Raw genomic sequence first — 19,573 nt, forward strand, 5'->3', positions numbered from 1 at the left:
CAAGATCCAAAGATCCAAAGGTCAAAAAATGTAATTTTTATCCTCATTTACAAGGAGAAAATATGATTTTGGTTAAGGGTGTATCACTATGTTCATAAAATTATGGCAGCTTTGATCCCTGCTCACTTTATGTGGAGATATTTTATGGCTTTCTCTGTAATTTACAAAATGGATTCCTTATAGGACCCTCTAGGCACATGTGCTTTGCATTAGAGGCCTGATCAAATAATTATATTGACTGCAAAGTCAAGTGGGGAAATACAATTCTATAGCCAAAATTCCTTCATGTTCATCCTTCGGAGACTGTCTGAGTAAACGCAGGCAAGCAGAAGGCCGTATATTGAAGCCAGATTTTGGATTTACAAGACCACTCTGAATTTGAGATCTGTCTAATTGTGACTTGGAAAGTCCACTCCAGGAGCTTTTAGAGTCCTGTTTCTTTCCATATTTAAAAATGATGATAAAAATCACCTACATCAGGAATTTCTTTTGGTAAGATAAAAAATGAGAAAAAGGCTTATATGACACAACCAGAGAGGATGAACTATTGGTTAAAGAATGGTCCCCAGAGCAAGGCTGCTGGGTATGAATCCTACTACTCACTAGCTGTGTACCCTTTGTTGAATTCCTTACCCTCTCTGTGCTTTCATTTTCCAACATGTAAGTGGGGGTGATGATAATGCCTACCTATACGGCTGTCATGAGGATTAAATGTGCTAATGTTTGTAAAACACTTAGAACACTGCCTGGCACCTAAGAAGTGCTAAGTAAGTGTTTGGTAGATAAACAGTAATTTGTATTCATCTCCTGACACAGTTCCGGCAAATAAAAATCTAAAGTGGAGATCTCTGCATTTATGCCACGTCTACATAAAAGGGCAAGTAGAAGAAAATAATGTAATAATGTAACAGGAGAAAAGGGAGGCACCTTGTTTAAGAACTTAATTAGGTCAATACGAATGGTAATTTCAAAGCTTTGGCTAGGCGTTTTTGTAGTTAAGGGAACAGCCATTAAAAGGTAAAAAAAAAAATCACTATTTTAAATAATTCCTGATAGAACAAGGATTGGCATGATTAGACAGGAAAAAGAGGAACAGGGGGTTGATGGAAGGAGCTAACCAGGCTTTGCACAACAACATGGACACGGACCCCATTCTGGAGAGGGGTAGAAGAGGTGGAGTCTTTCAGCCAGAGAAACACTTTGCTTCCTCTGTATCAATTTCAAAGCCCTTCCTCTGAGTTTGTGCTTGGGAAGTGTGCAGTTGTATGGATCGGGGCTGTGCTGGGGATAGTGGTGAGGATGGGTGGTCCCACAGCTTTCTGTTAAAGACTCAGAAGAATAGGAAGGCATGGTTACAGCTTACTCAGGTGGAGAGATCTCGCAAGGAGCCTGGTTCAAGTACTTATCCTGACCTAGTAAGCTAGTGGACATAGAATACCCAAGTCTACTCTAATTGTCCTCGTTGAGCCCCAGTGGAGTGTTAGTCTAGACTGAAAAACTCAGCCTTGGGGAAATATTCCTTCAGAAAAAGGCACTAAAACCTCAAGTTGGTAGAATTAGATTTCCCAAAAGGTGGGTTGAAATGTTCTTAGCAGTTGTGCAAAAGTAATGGTGGGCAAACCTGAGTTCTGCAGAGCAAGACTGGGAACTTCAAGGGGACAGCAGTGAAAGGACTGATTTCTTCTGGAGCTTTTATTGTAATAGAGGATAGTCTGATGAAGTATAGTTTTAAAAAAATCTCTGCCTCTTTTGTAATTCTCTTTAGTTGTTGCTAAGTCACAGAGAAGTCTGAACTACTTTTTCTTTTTTTTTAAGATTTTATTTATTTGTTTGAGAGAGAGAGAGAGTGAGAGAGAGAAAGCACGAGAGGGGGTAGGATCAGAGGGAGAAGCAGACTCCCTGCTGAGCAGGGACCCCCCCCCCAATGCGGGACTGGACCCTGGGATCATGACCTGAGCCAAAGGCAGTTGCTTAACCAACTGAGCCACCCAGGCACCCTGAATTACTTTTCATTCTTGCATGGTTGTGGTTGTGTTGTGTAGAAAAGAAAGGAATAAGGCGAAGGGGAAGTGGGCCTGCCCCACATTCACCCTTCTGTTTGCATTTGTGCAGATTTGATAACATTTCTTCAAGGTGCCTGAGTCTATAGTTTCCACACTGTAACCACCATGTACAGAGCATTCCCTATCCATGGTGGAGCAGGGAACCGTGGGAGGAGCAGGGGATGTAGAGAAGAAATGGAGAGGGAAGGAAAATTCTGGAGGGATCTACGACATTCCTCTTCCCCAACATATACTAGAGGAAAGTGTACTTTTGGTGTTGAGGTAATAATATTTATTATTACCCAATAATAAATATGGCAGTTTGCTTTGACAGAAGACATACAGATGGCCAACAGACACATGGAAAGATCCTCAACATCACTCATCATCAGGGAAATGCAAATGGAAACCACAATGAGATATCATCTCACACCTGTCAGAATGGCTGAAATAAAAACCACAAGAAATAACAAATGTTGGTGAGGATGTGAAGAAAAAGGAAACTTTGTGTGCTGTTGGTGGGAACACAAGCTGGTGTAGCACTGTGGAAAACAGTATGGAAATTCCTCAAAAGAGTAAAAATTAGAATTAACATATAATCCAGTAATTTCACTACTGATACACACACACACACACACACACACACACAATGGAATATCAGCCATAAAAAAGAATGAAATCTCACCATTAGGAATGACATGGATGGATCTAGAAGGTATAATGCTAAGTGAAATAAGTCAGAGAAAGACAAATATCATATGATTTCACTCATTTGTGGAATTGAAGAAACAAAGCAAACAAAGAAGAAAAGAGACAAAAAACCAGACTCTTAAATATAAAGAACAAATTGGTGGTTGCCAGAGGGGAGGTGAGCCGGTGGGGGAAGGGGGCATGGATGAGATAGGGAAGGGGATTAAAAGTACACTTGTGATGGGGGTGCCTGGGTGGCTCAGTGGGTTGAGCGTCTGCCTTCGGCTCAGGTCATGATCCCAGGGTCCTGGGATCGAGTCCCATGTCAGACTCCCTGATCAGCAGGGAGTCTGATTCTCCCTCTCTCTCTGCCTGCCGCTCCCTCTGCTTGTGCTCTCTCTCCTTCTCATTCTTTCTTTCCCTCAAATAAATAAAATCTTAAAAAAAAGAGTACACTTGCGGTGAGCACTGGAATGAATAATGCATAGAATTGCTGAATCACTATTTTGTACACCTGAAACTAATATAACACTGTATATTAACTATACTTGAATAAAAAAATAATAGTTATTATTGTAATAATAATCATCATCATCATTATTATATTAGAATCTGTCATTATTGAGCTCTTATGTGCCAGGCATTGTGCCAAAGGCTTTATTTACATTCTTTCATTTAACCCTTAAAACAATCCTATAAAGCAGATATTATGTCCATTTTGTTCGTGAGGAAATCAAGGCCAGAGAGGTTAAGAAACCTACTAGCATCTCATAGTTAGTGACAGAGCTAGGATGAAAACCTAGATCAGTCTAACCTCCCAAGCCTGTGCTCCTAACTTCTCCACATCCATGCAGGTATTAGGGTGTCAGGCCCACCAGGAGAAATGCGTTATAAAACAAAGCTACAATGACATGGTGATATCTTCCTGCCAAGGCTGCAGGGAGAAGGAGAAGTGATTCAATCACCTGTCTCCTGATGCATCATAAGAACTGAATAAGTTATATGACATATGGGCTAATGGCTGGTACCAACTTAAAAGTTGTCAGGACACTCTTTGGCTTGAATGAAATAGAGGGAGCTGTTACAGGACTGAAATGGTCTGTCAGAAGGACCATGATATCCTTTCAAGTCATCTGTGCACTTAGACTCTGTCACTGGCAAGGGAGCACCAGACCCTCTGCGCAGGAGGAAATATACACAATAATATGATATGAGTTGGACTGGGTAGGATGTAGTCATGAAATATTACTTCCTGTCATATCATTTTCCCAAATCTGTTCCATTGGTTCTCCCTTTCTCTCTCTTGATCTCATTGTCTTGGGTTCATCCTATAGATTTCCAGATCACTATGAGGCTCTAGAAGAGCTTCATTTTCAAGTTATTGAAAGATCAAATGTCATCTAAATCAAAACTCCAAACTCTCATCCAACCTAAAGAAACTCTATCCCAGCTCAGTCTTCGGCAGGTCAGGGGTGGCAGGGGTGGTGATATGACCTTTTGCTTCAATAATAATATTTCTAATAATATGACTTAGGCCAGTGCATTATATTGTCCATCACTAAAAATTATACTGTTTATTTAGAATTCAGAATTCACATGCCTTCTTAACTGCAACACAACTTGAGTGGAATGGTATGTGACCTCTTCCTAAAACCTAAGATGGGTCTTGTCACCCCATCACAAGGGGTTGCTGTGTCACTGTCACCTGAAATCTGGAAACAAGGACTAAGGAGAATAAAGGCTGCCACCGGGGTGATTACCTGGTACATAAAGCCCACCTTACTCTTCTACTCTCCTCTCCTTGGCACCTGGCTTCCCCTGGCTCCACAGGGGACGGATGAGAGAAGACAGCAAGGTCTCACCTGAATGGGGCTACTGTAATATGGCATCACTATTCTTTGCAATGGCAGATGCCCGGATGCTGGCTCTTTGGCTCAGTGGGCAAGTTCACGATTTCACCCCATTCCTCAACACCAGGACCCCCTGGCATAGCACTCATTACTGATATAGGTGATTCACTCTCCAGCTGACTTCCTCACTTCCTCTCAGCTCCTGATCTTTGGACTAAGGCTGCCCCTGCACTCAAGGAAACCTCCTGGGAAAGATCCTTTTAAAGATCTTAGCTCTAGCTCAGCAGTATTTAGCAACATGCCCTGTTCTGGAATAGGGATGGGGTAGGGGGTCTCAGAATCAAGTTTGCTATCCATTGGAGACATTCCAAGGATAGACATGCTATCCCTTGGCATGTCTCCAATGGATGTGGAAGCAGTACTCTTTGAACTATGATGGTACATCATGATTTCTAATGGTGGGCTTGGAAGCCTCAGCAGAGACTCAAGACAATAGGACAAATCCTATTTAATCTCTTGTTATTTCAAGAGAAATATGATCAGATACTACAGAACCAGAAAGTTTTCATTTGATTTAGCTGGTAGAGCCTACTCCCCAGTTTTAGCATAAAGGTAATTTTTCTCACCTTCTGTATTCAGTTTGCTCACTGAGAAAATAGGGACCTTGTTTGTTGCATTAATGATCAATAGAGCTATCATTTTTAGTAGCTGCTCCATGTATATTTCTTGATATAAACCTCACAGCAACCCTGTATGGTAGGTGCTCTTAGATTCATGTGACAGATGAGGACATGGGGGTCAGATCACTCACGGATGGTGATAGGTAGAATGGGACAAACCCAGATTTCACTTCATGCTTGTTCCAAAGCCTGTGCTTTTCTCAATATTTTTCATTGCATATCCACAGCTGAATTTAGGTATCATGGTGATGATGGTCTTCTGACTGGCCAGGCCATAATTATGGCCCAAGGATTTCTTAATTCTAGTTAATCAAAATGTAAAACCTGGTTCTCAGTCTTACTTGTACGTTTGAATCATGTGGGGAGCTTAAAAAACCAAAAACAAAAAAGGTAACCCTGAGACTAATCCCCAACCAATGAAATCAGAATCTCTGGGGCCAGAAATGGGTCTATATGTGTATTGTGCCCAAGCTCTCCAGGTGTTTCTGTTTGTAGCTAGGGCTGAGAACCACTTGTTTACACAAATAGGTAAGTATATGTATGGGTTGTAGGTGAGAATCATGGTCTCTAAGAAAGTAGAGAGGAGGTTTGAGAAAGAAATACTAGTAAATACTTCTATATAATCAGCAGGGAAGTTACAAAACACTGTGTCCTTGATAATTCAGTTATAAATATTCCACGTTCCTAAATGCCACTCTATGCTAATATATGTGATAAAGGAATGAAGATACACTTGTTGGACTTAGTAGTGCCTGCCACTTAGCTTACTTCAAGTTACCATTTAATTTACTGAAATACTTATAACCTAGAGAGAAGATCAAAATCAGAAGGAAGATTTTTCTGGTGACAATCGGAGATCATATCATTAAATAAGTCCTGAACAAGGTTAGTAAGAATGCAGCCAACATAGAAAATGAGCACGTTAACTACCAAAACACCATTCCTTTAAAGACAGTTGAATAATGCTGTGGAGCTTAATTACCATTTCCCCGTTTATTACCATTTCATCTGACCCTCCTTACATTCCCAGGGGGAGGTGATGCTATTACTCTTGTGTAACAGGTGAGGGTCCTGAGATTCTGTGTGTGAACAACATACCCAAGGGGGACCTAAAACCCAGGTTTCCTGGCTGCAAATTGTTCTTTTCCCACTACCTCACACTAACAGGAATGATCTGGATTCAACGGATCTTTCATGATGTCAAAGCCGATCCAAATTCACAGAATGAGAGGCAGACCTGCCATTTGCATCTGTGTTGATTTAATAGCTATAGTGATTCAGAAAAGCTGACTAGTGAGAATGATTGGAAATGAGCAGTGGAAATTGCTTTCAATGTAGCACCCATGAATCAATGGTTCTTGCTGATTTGAACAGTTGGAAAAAGTTTACTGATATGAAATCAGAAAAGCAGTTGTAGAAAAGCCCTAAGGGCGAACAGAGCATTGTCAACGTTCACAGAGGGCTTTTGACTTCTCATTTGACTTCATGAAGAGTGAGCTGAGTGAAAAAGAATACTGCTCCCTAAAGCAGAACACCCCAGCAAGAAGGAATTTGGGGTTTGGCCACTCAATTCATAAGGAAATCTTTACATGAATAATTCTAGATCCGAGCACTACTGCGAAATGCTCAGCAAAGCATGATATTCAAGGATTTTATGCATTTTATTCCAATTAGCTACTTGATTTATTCCAGCAATAGAAAATAAGATATTTCTAACAATATGACTTAGGCCAGTGCATTACAGTGTCATCACTAAAAATTACACTGTTTATTTAGAATTCAGAATTCACATGCCTTCTTTTTTTTTTTTTTTTTAAAGATTTTATTTATTTATTTGAGAGAGAGAGAATGAGAGAGAGCAAGCACATGAGAGGGGGGAGGGTCAGAGGGAGAAGCAGACTCCCTGCCGAGCAGGGAGCCCGATGCGGAACTCGATCCCGGGACTCCAGGATCATGACCTGAGCCGAAGGCAGTCGCTTAACCAACTGAGCCACCCAGGCACCCTCACATGCCTTCTTAACTGCAACACAACTTGAGTGGAGTGGTATGTGACCTCTTTCTAGAAAACCCAAGCTGGGTCTTGTCCACAGGGTTGCTGTGTCACTGTCACCTGAAATCTGAAAATAAGGACTAAGGAGAATAAAGGCTGCTGCTGGGGTGATAACCTGGTACATAAAGCCCTTTTTGTGATCTGCTTCTCAGTCGATTCTTTATATCAGGCTGTGCATCTGGCTGTTCTCTGTTCTATGCTCCTGTGATCCTGACCATCTTCCCACAGATTTCCTCACTTGTGCTTCTAGCTCAGATCTGGTCTTCTGACTCTGAATCCCTCCTCAGTTATGGAATTCTTGACCTTGACTTATATCTTGATTCAAATGGTGACCATTACAAAAGCAAAGTAAGCACTTACTTTTAGGTAAGGCCAATTATATATTGTTTAAATGCATTGGCCTCTCTACAGCCACCAATTTATGTTGATCTTGTGGTATACGTCACAAGTATACATTGATGAATGGGCAGACTAATATATGTGGACGGTTTCAATGCTTCTTGAATTAGAGCAATAAATACTGTCTTTAAATATTGTATTTTAGAACATGTTTACTGTTTTATGTTAAAAAGAGCCAACTTTAAAATACCACAAAAAATACAAAGTCGTCATTCACTCTGAGCACGAATTATATATAAAAGGGTGGTCTCTTCTGTCCTTATCATTGTTCAGATGTGGTTTTCATGTTGTCATAATAACATTTTGCCATATTGTGCTTGGAATAGTGTGTGCTCTCCTTTTTAATATAGCATTGTTTTATTTTATTTTATTTTATTTTTTAAAGATTTTATTTATTTATTTGAGAGAGAGAGAATGAGAGAGAGCACAAGACAGAAGAGGGTCAGAGGGAGAAGCAGACCCCCCGCCGAGCAGGAAGCCCGATGCGGGACTCGATCCCGGGACTCCAGGATCATGAGCCGAAGGCAGTCGCTTAACCAACTGAGCCACCCAGGCGCCCCTAGCATTGTTTTACATAGGCTTTCTAAATATTTATACAGTCCAGATAATCATCATTTTTATTGCCATAGACTTTATCACCATAGTAAAGTTCCAAAGTTTGTTTAATCACTCCCTAATTGTTGAGCATTTGGACTGTTTCCAGTTATGTGCTATTACAAATAAGGTAGCTGTAAACATCTTTGCACAAGTAGGCTTAAAAGCTATTTTCTTTAGATAATTCCCCAAGATGAGGATTCCAGCTCAAAGAGCATGATCATTTTATTTGGCTCTTGCAGTGCCAGAATGTGCTCTAAAAATAACCTATTAATTAACAGTGCCACTGTCAACGTAAGAGGGCACCTCTATGCTTTATCTCCATGAATGTTTATACTGTCATGAAAAAAGTGACCCGGCCTCAGATCTCTACAAAAACAATAGGCTGTGAACAACATTTTCTGCAGCCAAGTGTGCCCATAGGACTCCTCAGAGGCACATACGTCTCCTTGTGGTTGGCCACCAGTCTGCTGACAACTTGGCCTCAGGCCCTTGGTGGGTCCTACCTGCCGTGCTGGAATTCAGGACACTGTGGACAGCTTGGGAATAGAAGCAGGGAGAAATGGTTTGGAGTTTGTGAAGGAAACAGGCTAGATAAGGTGGCTTGGAATTCTCCCCATAGGCCCAGCTTCAAATTCCTCATGCTCTCTATGTCATAAGCATTTGCAGCTACCACTGCTGCTTCCTCCTCAGACCCACCTTCCTACTGTTGCCATTGCAAATTGTCATGCTTATTTCTGCTTTATGCAGTCATAAGCCCTGGCTTCTGCCAGAGGTCACTGGCCTAGAAAAACTGCTTTTGAATCTAATGGTATGGGTGTTGTCCTTAAGACAAAGGAAGTTAATGACCACAGCAAGTTTGCTGAATTCCACTTCACCTGATTACGGGACTTGGCATTTGAAACCAAGATTAGCTAGAAGGGCACACTGCCTCTTTAACCTCTAGTCCTTCCTTCCCCAGAGTCTCTGGGGAGCCACATGGACAGGATCATACTTTCCCTTCTGCATCCCACGATAAGTAGTCGCCTTGCTCTTCCTTATTATTTGCTCTTAAAGGTATCAGCCCTGTTGGATAAGAAAAAAAAAAAATTCCCAACTAGCTTTACGATAAGAAAATGTGTGGAAAATAACTATACTTTTTTTTTTTTCTTTCAGATTCCAGAAAAATAACTCCTATTCTGCTGGGAGCAGCATCACATAGTGACTCAGAGTCAAGTGTTAGGTGGAGGTGGGAAGGGAATATAATGGGTCTGGCCCCTCGCTTGGCTCAGGGAAATAATAATTGCATGTGGACTTTCAACTTTCCCATCTCCTCCCTCACTATCATCAGTTGTGGTGGACACAGAGATAAACAGGAAAATGTTCCCTGCCGGGCCACAAACATTTGGTATTTTTTCCCTCCATATACTCCTGTTGAGTTTGATAATTAAACCTCATTGAAAGGGGTATTACATTTTTTGTACCCTCGTTATTCTTTCTAAACACTTTTCCTTTTCTTTCAAACTTTAGTTGTTTGGTATGAGATGGAGGACATAACAGGAGGCAGAAGTGGTAAGCTTTAAATTATCTACCTTATTCCCTCATGAGTGCAGAACTGCAGTAGATAGCCCGCTTTATTGTTCTCTGCTAATCCACCATAAACTAAACATCCTTCCAGACTCCATGCCCATACATTTGGGAGAATTGTCCAGTAATCAAATGAATCATACAGTCAGAAGGTGTGTCTAGTATCTAACCTAAAATGCTTATTTCTGTAATATATTCTTATTACTCTTTCTTTATTCTTACTATTAAGATAACTTCATGGAACTTAACTTTCAAAGGGACTTTGGTAGATAATATAATTTTACTCATTCAGCTTTAAGAAGGTTTCATAAACAGTTCCAGAATTTTAAAAATGATATTTAGAAAAAAATACCTGCATACTTTTCTACTGAGAATCTTAAAGTATAAGCTCTGTTAAAATAACCTGCCCTCTAGGAGTGGAGAAGGGTATAGAATTATCTATTTTATTTATGGACTAATTGAGATAACACACCACCTTCATTTGGTTAAGTAGATCCCTTCATTGTGTTGTTGTATTTAAAAGTCTAGAGTTGATCATGTTTATTTATTTTTTTATTTTAAGTAGGCCCCTTGCCCTACGTGGGGCCTGAACTTAAGACCCTGAGATCAAGAGTCACATGCTCTACCAACTGAGCCAGCCAGGTGGCCCTAGAGTTGATCATGTTTAGAAAGGATTAGAAAGGGATGTTTAGAAAGGATGTTTGTATGGTGGGATTCATATTATGAAAACATGTTAGCTATTTGGCTAGAATATCCAGAGTTATACCACATCTTATAAGACAGACGCTGACATTTCTGGATATATACTTAGGGGATGCCATGACTTGCCTCCTGGCCCTTTTGCTGGGTCTCAGAGTTCCCCACGTCTATCCTCCTGGGCCCTTTTATTTATTTATTTATTTATTTATTTATTTATTTATTTATTTATTTATTTATTTAAGATTTTATTTATTTATTTGACACAGAGAGAGAGAGAGACCACAAGCAGCAGAGCTGCAGGCAGAGGGAGAGGGAGAAGCAGGCTCTTCACCAAGGAGGGAGCTGGATGCGGGGCTCGATCCCAGGACCCTGGGATCACGACCTGAGCTGAAGGCAGATGCTCAAACGACTGAGCCACCTAGGCACCACCTCCCCCCGCCCAGGCCCTTTTAGTTGAGCCCTGCACACCCACCCAGATGCATGCAGGGACGTTAAATAAATCACTAGGGGCATCACCTTCCTCTTCAGAATTTCCCCCCGCCACTTTCGCTTGCTTGCCCTGCTATTGCTCATTGTGTCAGCTTCTTACTTAAGCCTGGAATCTGGGTTCATATTCTCCACTCATGTCCTGCATCATGTGGAAATAAATTAACACTGGTTTGAGCTAAAATCTTTTTGATTTTTCGGGTGCTTTGTATCTTCATCTTCCTCTTTGGTTCCTGAAGCTTTATACACAGACATAACTTTCACGGGAATGACAGTGTGCCTTATTAATGGAGTGTTGTACTCATCTGGGCAGACTTTGAATTCAAATAGAGACAGGAGACAAATCCCTAGCTTTGGGAAAGAGCGTGTAAAGAAACCAAGTAGATTTTGCTAGAGGAGAGAGGATGCCACCATATCTTCTAGGAGGAGTCACTGCCTAAAACATTTTGAAAAATATTATTCTTTGCTGATCCTTCAGATGGTCACACGATCATACTATTTCTTCACCCCTAAATTTAATCATATTATAGAACTCTGGGTACCAAAAATACTAACAAATCCTTAGTAGGGCTTGTTAACAGTCATATTCATTTATTACAGGTGACTGATAAACTTTCTGATGCTCATTTATCAAGGGCTCTTAAAAACTTTTGTGTGTACAACTTTGATTATTCTGACAGGTTGTCTTCATCGACTATGTGCTTGACCAGGTAGGCTCTGAGCTCATTCTAATATTGCATTCCTCTGATTCCAAATGTGTTTGTGTTTAATTTTTATTTTTTTAATTGAGGTGAAATCCACATAACATAAAATTAACCATTTTGAAGTGAACAATTCAGTGGCCCTTAGACCATTCAGGTGTTGTGCACCACCAACCCTATTGACTTCCAAAATATTTTCATCACTCCGAGAGGAAACCTGGTACCCATTAGATAGTCATTCTCCATCTCACCTCCCTCCAGCCCCAGAAACCATCAGTTGGCTTTCTGTGTCTATGGAATTACGTATTCTAGATATTACTTGTAAATGGGATCATACAATATGTGACCATCTGCATCTGGCTTCTTTCACTTAGCATCATGCTTTTGAGGCTCATCCACATTGTAGCTTGTGTCACTACTTCATTTCCACGTGTGTTTTTAATAGCGTAAGACCCTAATTCTTTCCAGACATGACTTGAAAAATAAATGCAAAGATAACAACCCAAGGGGTCGTATTTCATATTCAACTTCTAGAAAACCAAAATACTGTGCAATACATAGGTTTACCCAAGAGTGGTAGGATGCTTCCCTCCATCACATGGCATCCCCATTTGTTGGGACATTCCTGGTGTTACTGAAATAAATGAATAGCATAGGGGTGCCTGGGTGGCTCAGTCGGTTAAGTGTCTGCCTTTGGCTCAGGTCATGATCCCAGGGTCCTGGGATCGAGCCCCACATCGGGCTCCCTGCTCCTCGGGGAGCCTGCTTCTCCCCCTACTTGTGCTCCCTGTCAAATAAATACATAAAATCTTAAAAAAAAAAAAAAAAGAAATGAATAGCCTACAGCCTGTTGGAGATCTTTGATTTTGAAATTCTTTCATTTGGAAGAACTTTCTTTCATGGTCTTTAGCTCTGTGATTTACATACAAGAAACCAGCAGCTTTTGTGGGTAACTTTGCTCCCTTTTGTTGGTGTATTTTGTTGGTGTCCATACAGTGATACCTTCTACACTCACTCAGGCTGCCTGTCAGGTCTAGGAACACCTGCAGAGCTGAAATCAACTTGGAGTCCTTCACTGAAACTTCAGCATGAATCACTTCTCTGGTTTCAAAAAAGTGGCATTTTGGTAGTGTCAGGAAACAATTCCAGGGGACAACTATGCTTCCAAAATATAGCAATCGAGTCAATGAGTAGGGCTTTGTCAACAAAGTATGCATCTGTGAGAGTATGTCAAAATGGACTAACAAAAAGATGTAAGAGAGTCCCTCAAAGCTTTATGAGCAGAGTACTGTTGTTGGAACTGAATGCCTCTTTGGAAGTGCTTGGCAATGGACAGCTGTGTATAGATGTCATCATAATAGCTGCCTTCTCTTTGTTAGTGAATTCTTACATTTTAGTGGACCTTGCAGAATACAAAATGCTTTTCTTAGAGCATGATTACTATAGTTGAAAGCAGCACTTTTAACCTTTTCTGTGCCAATATACACATAGGAAGTAATGTTAGAGCGGTACACTGGGGACAATGGTCAAAGCTGATCACGTGTGGAGATGACTGGACCAGAGATTTTGGATATGCTGGGCCCCATGAGCCACCCGCATGACTCCGAATTCAATATTTCAGCACACCATCTTGAAGACTCTAATCTAAAACATTGTGTGCAATGCAATATGGTCCATAAGTATATGTCATTCAAGATTCTGTTAGTCACAGAAAATCTGTGTTTGCAAAAACTGCTTTGAAATCTTGATTTGCGGTCTCGGGGCACTGTCTTGAATATGGTGGAGGTAACACAGCAAAGATAAAAAATAAACTCTTGTATTATGTTTCCTTGAATCTCTCTGAAACGTGCCTGAAGATTTTTTATCCACACAGTGAGATAGACCTTGGTAGTTAGCAATCAAATAATTTCCCTTATATTCACATTGTATTTTGATAGAAATCTTTAAATGTTGAATGCTTTTAGGATATGTGCTATTAAGTGGAAGGGACTATCTATGTGATGAATCTTTTAATAGTTTCCCACAATTCTCTGAACAGATGGATAGGACTGTATCATCCAGTGATTACTCTGAAATTAATAACAGTTATGGGTTTGAGTGGCACTCTGAGAACAATGCAATATGTGATGCTCCAGTTCTTACTGTTCTTTTTGATCGTTGTTTTCATAAACAGACATTTAGATTTGGCCCTGCCTGCTAAGCACTGAACCACAGAGATCCTGAGCTGCTGAAATGACCAGTGCCTATAAATTAGGGAGAGGCACTAACAGCCCCTCAGAACACACAAACCAAGAAGTTTATATCTCAACAGTCATTCTCAGTGTAGTAGCTTTGATCAATAAATACCAAACAGTGAAAAAAGTGCTTATTGATTAGGGCTAACTGCATCAGAAAAAAATAGGAAATGACTGTGGATGTATTTTATGCAAGGCAGAGCCTTTCTACAATAGAAAGAAAATGCACCTATCATAGTGAGTATCTTAAAGAAATCTGTTGATCTTAAAATATTTACCAGCCTGAAACATTTCCACTACCTTCCTGATAAGATTCTGCCATTCCCTTGTGATCATGCAGATCATTAAATTCAGATTATTTGCCCATGGCAAGCAATTCTTAGGGGCTCTAAATGCCTTGCTTCTGCTATGTGGCTTGTTTTAAAAGCCTGAAAAAAAATGTGTAGATGGAGGGGAAGGTGGAGGGAGAGAGAGAGGGACAGAGATACAGAGAGACAGAGAGAGGGAGAGGAGGGAACATGACCCAGACATGGTATCCAAATACTTCATTTATGCCTGATGTGAATATATGAAAAAAGCAAATGAATGAAAAAGCATTTTTGCCTTGTAAACCTCTCTTAATTACTATCACCTGAAAGTCCAGAAAAGCGAATGTCAGATCTGGGGTATGGACAGGAGTCTTCTAAGGTCAGGGCTTTTCCTCTCCTCCAGGTTAACTTCCATGGAGGGATGGTTGGGGGAAAATGGTGTGGAGTGTTCCCCACAAAACACTCCCTCACATGGTTTACATCTCAGAATCCCTCACCATTCACATCTATGTTCACGTCACGTGACTGACAAAAATGCTCAAAGGTGGGAGAGAGAACATCCAGGTATGGAGGTGCCAAGAGTGAGCACAGAGGTCAGAAGAGTCTCTGTGAAGGTCAGGGAACATCTTAGATACTTGTAATTGTGTGTGGGTGTGTGTGTGCATGTGCACATACTTACATAACTATCTATTTCTCTAGTTACTTAATAAATTTTCTGATGCTCTTTTTGTATTCTGGTTTCTTTCATTTGATTACAGACCCCTGATGGATAAAGACTCTGTTAATGGTCTTTCTTGGGTCTTTTGACAGAGCAAAAAAGACTAGACTAGTGCTCTGTATGCAGTGAAAGCACATTTCCTATTATTGATTGATTTACATAAAGACATTGCTGGTCATGCCAAGTAATTGGTTATGTAGAAATTGGTAATACATGCAATATTATTTCTTCACATATTTGGATATGGAGGCACCTGTTTAAGTTTCATAAGATCCCCATGAATACCATTTAATTAAAAAATCCCAATGTTGCACAATCTTTTTTGCAGTATAGATAGCAAGAAACTTGGAAGATCTTCAAAATATGCTACTTAAAAATTCTTTTTGTTTTAACATTGTTTTTACCAGAGTTAGAAATCATCCACTGGAAGAGAAGTCCTTCCTAAAAATTATGAAGTAAATCTGCCTAATAGTGTATTTAGTCTTCCTTTGAATTTGGTTATCTTTCTACTTTTGTATTTTGATAATCTTATACTCATGCCACTCATTTATATAAAGCTGGGGGTTCATAAGCTAATTAAAAATAATTATTTTCTGCTTCTTGGCAGCAAGATGGTGGAGAAATAGGAGACCTAATTATTGTCTGGTCCCAGAAATTCAGCTAGATAGTGTTCAAACCATTCGGAACACGTACAAACTCAACAGGAGATTGAAGAAAAGAATAGCAGCAATTCTATGAACAGAAAAGCAACCACTTTCTGGAAGGTAGGACGTGCAGAGAAGTGAATCCAAGGTGATATTTGGGAAGATAGACCATGGGTTAGGGAGCCTCCGTCAGCCGGCTACCAGAAAGTGATGGAACAGCGGAGCACAAAATCGGAACTTTTAGAAGTCTGCTCCACTGAGGGATGTCACTCCAGTGGCTAAGTGGGGTGATGGAACCCTCACTGGGACAGTGTGGTCTCAGGACCCTCGGGTCACAGAAAGACCGGGGGTGCCTGAGTGCGGCAGAGCTCCCAGGTATTGGAGTGGGGAAGCTGGCTGCAAAGATGGAGCCGAGAAGTGGGCTGTCTCTTGGGGTTGCCAAAAACTGTGATCCGCGGCACAGTCAGGCCACTACTCATCGAGCAGGGACCCAACAAGCGGCAGATCCAGGAAGACTCCCTTTCGTCCCCCAGGAGGAGTGGTGCGGAAGTGCACCACAGGAATCTGCTGGGTTTGCAGGCTCTAAATAGGGTCATGCGCCAGAGATAGAGATGCTTGGTCACGGAGCCAGGTGAGCACAGAGTGTGGCCGGAGACCAGTGAGACGGGAGTGATTGACTGCTTTTTTCTAAGGGCTCACTGAGGAGTGGGGCCCTGAGTTCTCAGCTCCTCCAGGGCCAGAGATTAGGAGGGCGCCATTTTCATACTCGTCCTCCAAAGCTGTATGGAAACCTTGCAGGGAACAAAAGCTCCTGAGAGCAAACCTGAGCAGATTACTCAGCCTGGCCCCTGGCAAGGGCGGGGCAATTCTGCCTCAGGCAAAGACATTCGAGAATCACTACAACAGGCCCCTCCCCCAGAAGATCAGCAAGAACAGCCAGCCAAGACCAAGTTTACCGATGAATGAGAATGGCAAAAACCCCAGAGCTAGGGGAATATAGCACATAGAATTCATGGCTTTTTTCCTATGATTCTTTAGACATTCAAAGTTAATTTTTTAAATTTTCTTTATTTTTTCTTTTTCTATTTTTTTAGTTGAATTTTTCTTCCCTTTTTCAACCAACATCTTATCAATTCCTTTTTAAAAATCTTTTAAAATTTTCATCTTTACAGTCATCCATCCCTTCACTGTATTTACCCTTATTTTTGTATATATATAAGTTTTTCATTCTTTAAAATTTTGGGAGGCAATTTCTTCTAACAGAACAAAATATAACCAAAATCTAGTGTGTGGCTCTGTTCTATTCACCACCTTGATCATATTCTTTTTTTAATTTTTATTTTAAATTTTTTAAATTTCCCTTTCTTTTCCCCCCAATTTTGAGTCTCTTCTGATTTGTTTAGTGTATATTTTTCTGGGGTCATTGTTACCCTGTTAGCATTTTGTTCTCTCATTCACCTATTCTCCTCTGGACAAAATGACAAGATGGAAAAAATCACCTCAAAAAAAAGAACAAGAGGCAGTACTCACTGCCAGGAACCTAATCAATATGGACATTAGTAAGATGTTGGAACTAGAGTTCAGAATGATGATTATAAAGATACTAGCTGGGCTTGAAAAAAGCATAGAAGATACAGAGAATCCCTGTCTGGAGAAATAAAAGAACTAAAATCTAACCAAGTCGAAATCAAAAAGGCTATTAATGAGGTGCAATAAAATATGGAGGCTTTAACTGCTAGGATAAATGAGACAGAAGAGAGAATTAGTGACATAGAAGACCAAATGATGGGGAATAAAGAAGCTGAGAAAAAAAGAGATAAACCACAACTGGATCATGAGGGGAGAATTCGAGAGATAAATGATACCATAAAGTGAAACAACATTATAATAATTGGGATCCCAGAAGAAGAAGAAGAAAGAGAGAGAGGGGCAGAAGGTATATTGGAGCAAATTATAGCAGAGAACTTTCCTAATTTGGGGAAGGAAACAGGCATCAAAATTCAGGAGGCACAGAGGATGCCCCTCAAAATCAATAAAAATAGGTTACCCTGATATCTAATAGTAAAACTCACAAGTCTTAGAGACAAAGAGAAAATCCTGAAAGCAGCTCGGGAGAAGAGATATGTAACCTACAATAGTAGAAACATTAGATTGGCAGCAGACCTATCCACAGAGACCTGGCAGGCCAGAAAGGACCGGCATGATATATTCAGAGCACTAAATGAGAAAAATATGCAGCCAAGAATACTATATCCAGCTAGGCTGTCATTGAAAATTGAAGGAGAGATAAAAAGCTTCCAGGACAAACAAAAACTAAAAGAATTTGTGAACATGAAATCAGCGCTACAAGAAATATTGAAAGGGGTCCTGTAAGCAAAGAAAGAGCCTAAAAGTAAGATAGACCAGAAAGGAACAGAGACAATATACAGTAACAGTCACCTTACAGGCAATACAGTGGCACTAAATTCATATTTTTCAATAGTTACTCTGAATGTAAATGGGCTAAATACCCCAATCAAAAGACACAGGGTATCAGGTTAGATAAAAAAACAAGACCCATCGATATGCTGCCTGTAAGAGACTCAGTTTAGACCCAAAGACCTCCAGATTGAAAGTGAGGGGGTGGAAAACCATTTACCATGCTAGTGGACATCAAAAGAAAGCTGGGGTGGCAATGCTTATATCAGACAAATTAGATTTTATTTTATTTTATTTATTTATTTTATCTTTTTTTAGATTTTATTTATTTATTTGACAGAGAGAGAGACAGTGAGAGAGGGAACACAAGCAGGGGGAGTGGGAGAGGGAGAAGCAGGCTTCCTGCTGAGCAGGAGCCTGATGTGGGGCTCGATCTCAGGACCTGGGATCATGGCCTGAGCTGAAGGCAGACGCTTAATGACTGAGCCACCCAGACACCCCGACAAATTAGATTTTAAACCAAAGACTATAATAAGAGATGAGGAAGCACACTACATATACTTAAAGGTCTATCCAACAAGAAGATCTAACAACTGTAAATATTTATGCCCCTAACATGGAAACAGCCAGTTATATAAGCCAATTAATAACAAAATTAAAGAAACACATTGACAATAATACAATAATAGTAGGGGACTTTAACACCGCCCTCACTGAAATGGACAGATCATCTAAGCAAAAGATCAACAAGGAAATAAAGGCTTTAAATGACACACTGGACCAGATGGACTTCACAGATATATTCAGAACATTCCATCCCAAAGCAACAGAATAGACATTCTTCTCTAGTGCCCATGGAACATTCTCCAGAATAGATCACATCCTAGGTCACAAATCAGGTCTCAACCAGTACCAAAAGATTGGGATCATTCCCTGCATATTTTTGGACCACAATGCTTTGAAACTAGAACTCAATCACAAGAGGAAAGTTGGAAAGAACTCACATACATGTAGGCTACAGAGCATCCTACTAAAGAATGAATAGGTCAACCAGGAAATTAAAGAAGAATTAAAAAATCGTGGAAACAAATGAAAATGAAAACACAACTGTTCAAAATCTTTGGGATACAGCAAAGGTGGTCCTAAGAAGAAAGTATATAGCAATACAAGCCTTTCTCAAGAAACAAGAAAGGTCTCAAATACACAACCTAACCCTACATCTAAAGGAGCTGGAGAAAGAACAGCAAATAAAGCCTAAACCCAGTAGGAGAAGAGAAATCATAAAGATCAGAGCAGAAATCAATGAAATAGAAACCAAAAGAACAGTAGAACAGATCAACAAAACCAGGAGCTTGTTCTTTGAAAGAATTAATAAGACTGATAAACTCTTGGCCAGACTTATTAAAAAGAAAAGAGAAAGGACCCAAATAAATAAAATCATGAATGAGAGGAGACACCACAACCAACACCAAAGAAATACAAACAATTATAAGA

General features: G+C 40.3%; 2 protein-coding genes across 2 annotated transcripts in view; one reads left to right on the forward strand and one right to left on the reverse strand.

The window, feature by feature from the left end:
• The window catches only part of STK39 (serine/threonine kinase 39), a 400,617-nt gene extending 382,542 nt beyond the window's left edge, over nt 1-18,075 (forward strand). Inside the window, exon 15 of the mRNA XM_081814257.1 lies at nt 18,059-18,075. Within this exon, the coding sequence (XP_081670383.1) occupies nt 18,059-18,062 (4 nt within the window). The 3' untranslated portion in view covers nt 18,063-18,075. The remainder of the gene's footprint in view (nt 1-18,058) is intronic.
• The window catches only part of B3GALT1 (beta-1,3-galactosyltransferase 1), a 500,148-nt gene that overhangs the window by 60,580 nt on the left and 419,995 nt on the right, over nt 1-19,573 (reverse strand). The gene's annotated exons all lie outside the window — the stretch shown is intronic.

The sequence above is a fragment of the Leptonychotes weddellii genome, chromosome 3, assembly GCF_054177405.1.
Source record: "Leptonychotes weddellii isolate Sample4059 chromosome 3, ASM5417740v2, whole genome shotgun sequence".
Classification (NCBI taxonomy): domain Eukaryota; kingdom Metazoa; phylum Chordata; class Mammalia; order Carnivora; family Phocidae; genus Leptonychotes; species Leptonychotes weddellii.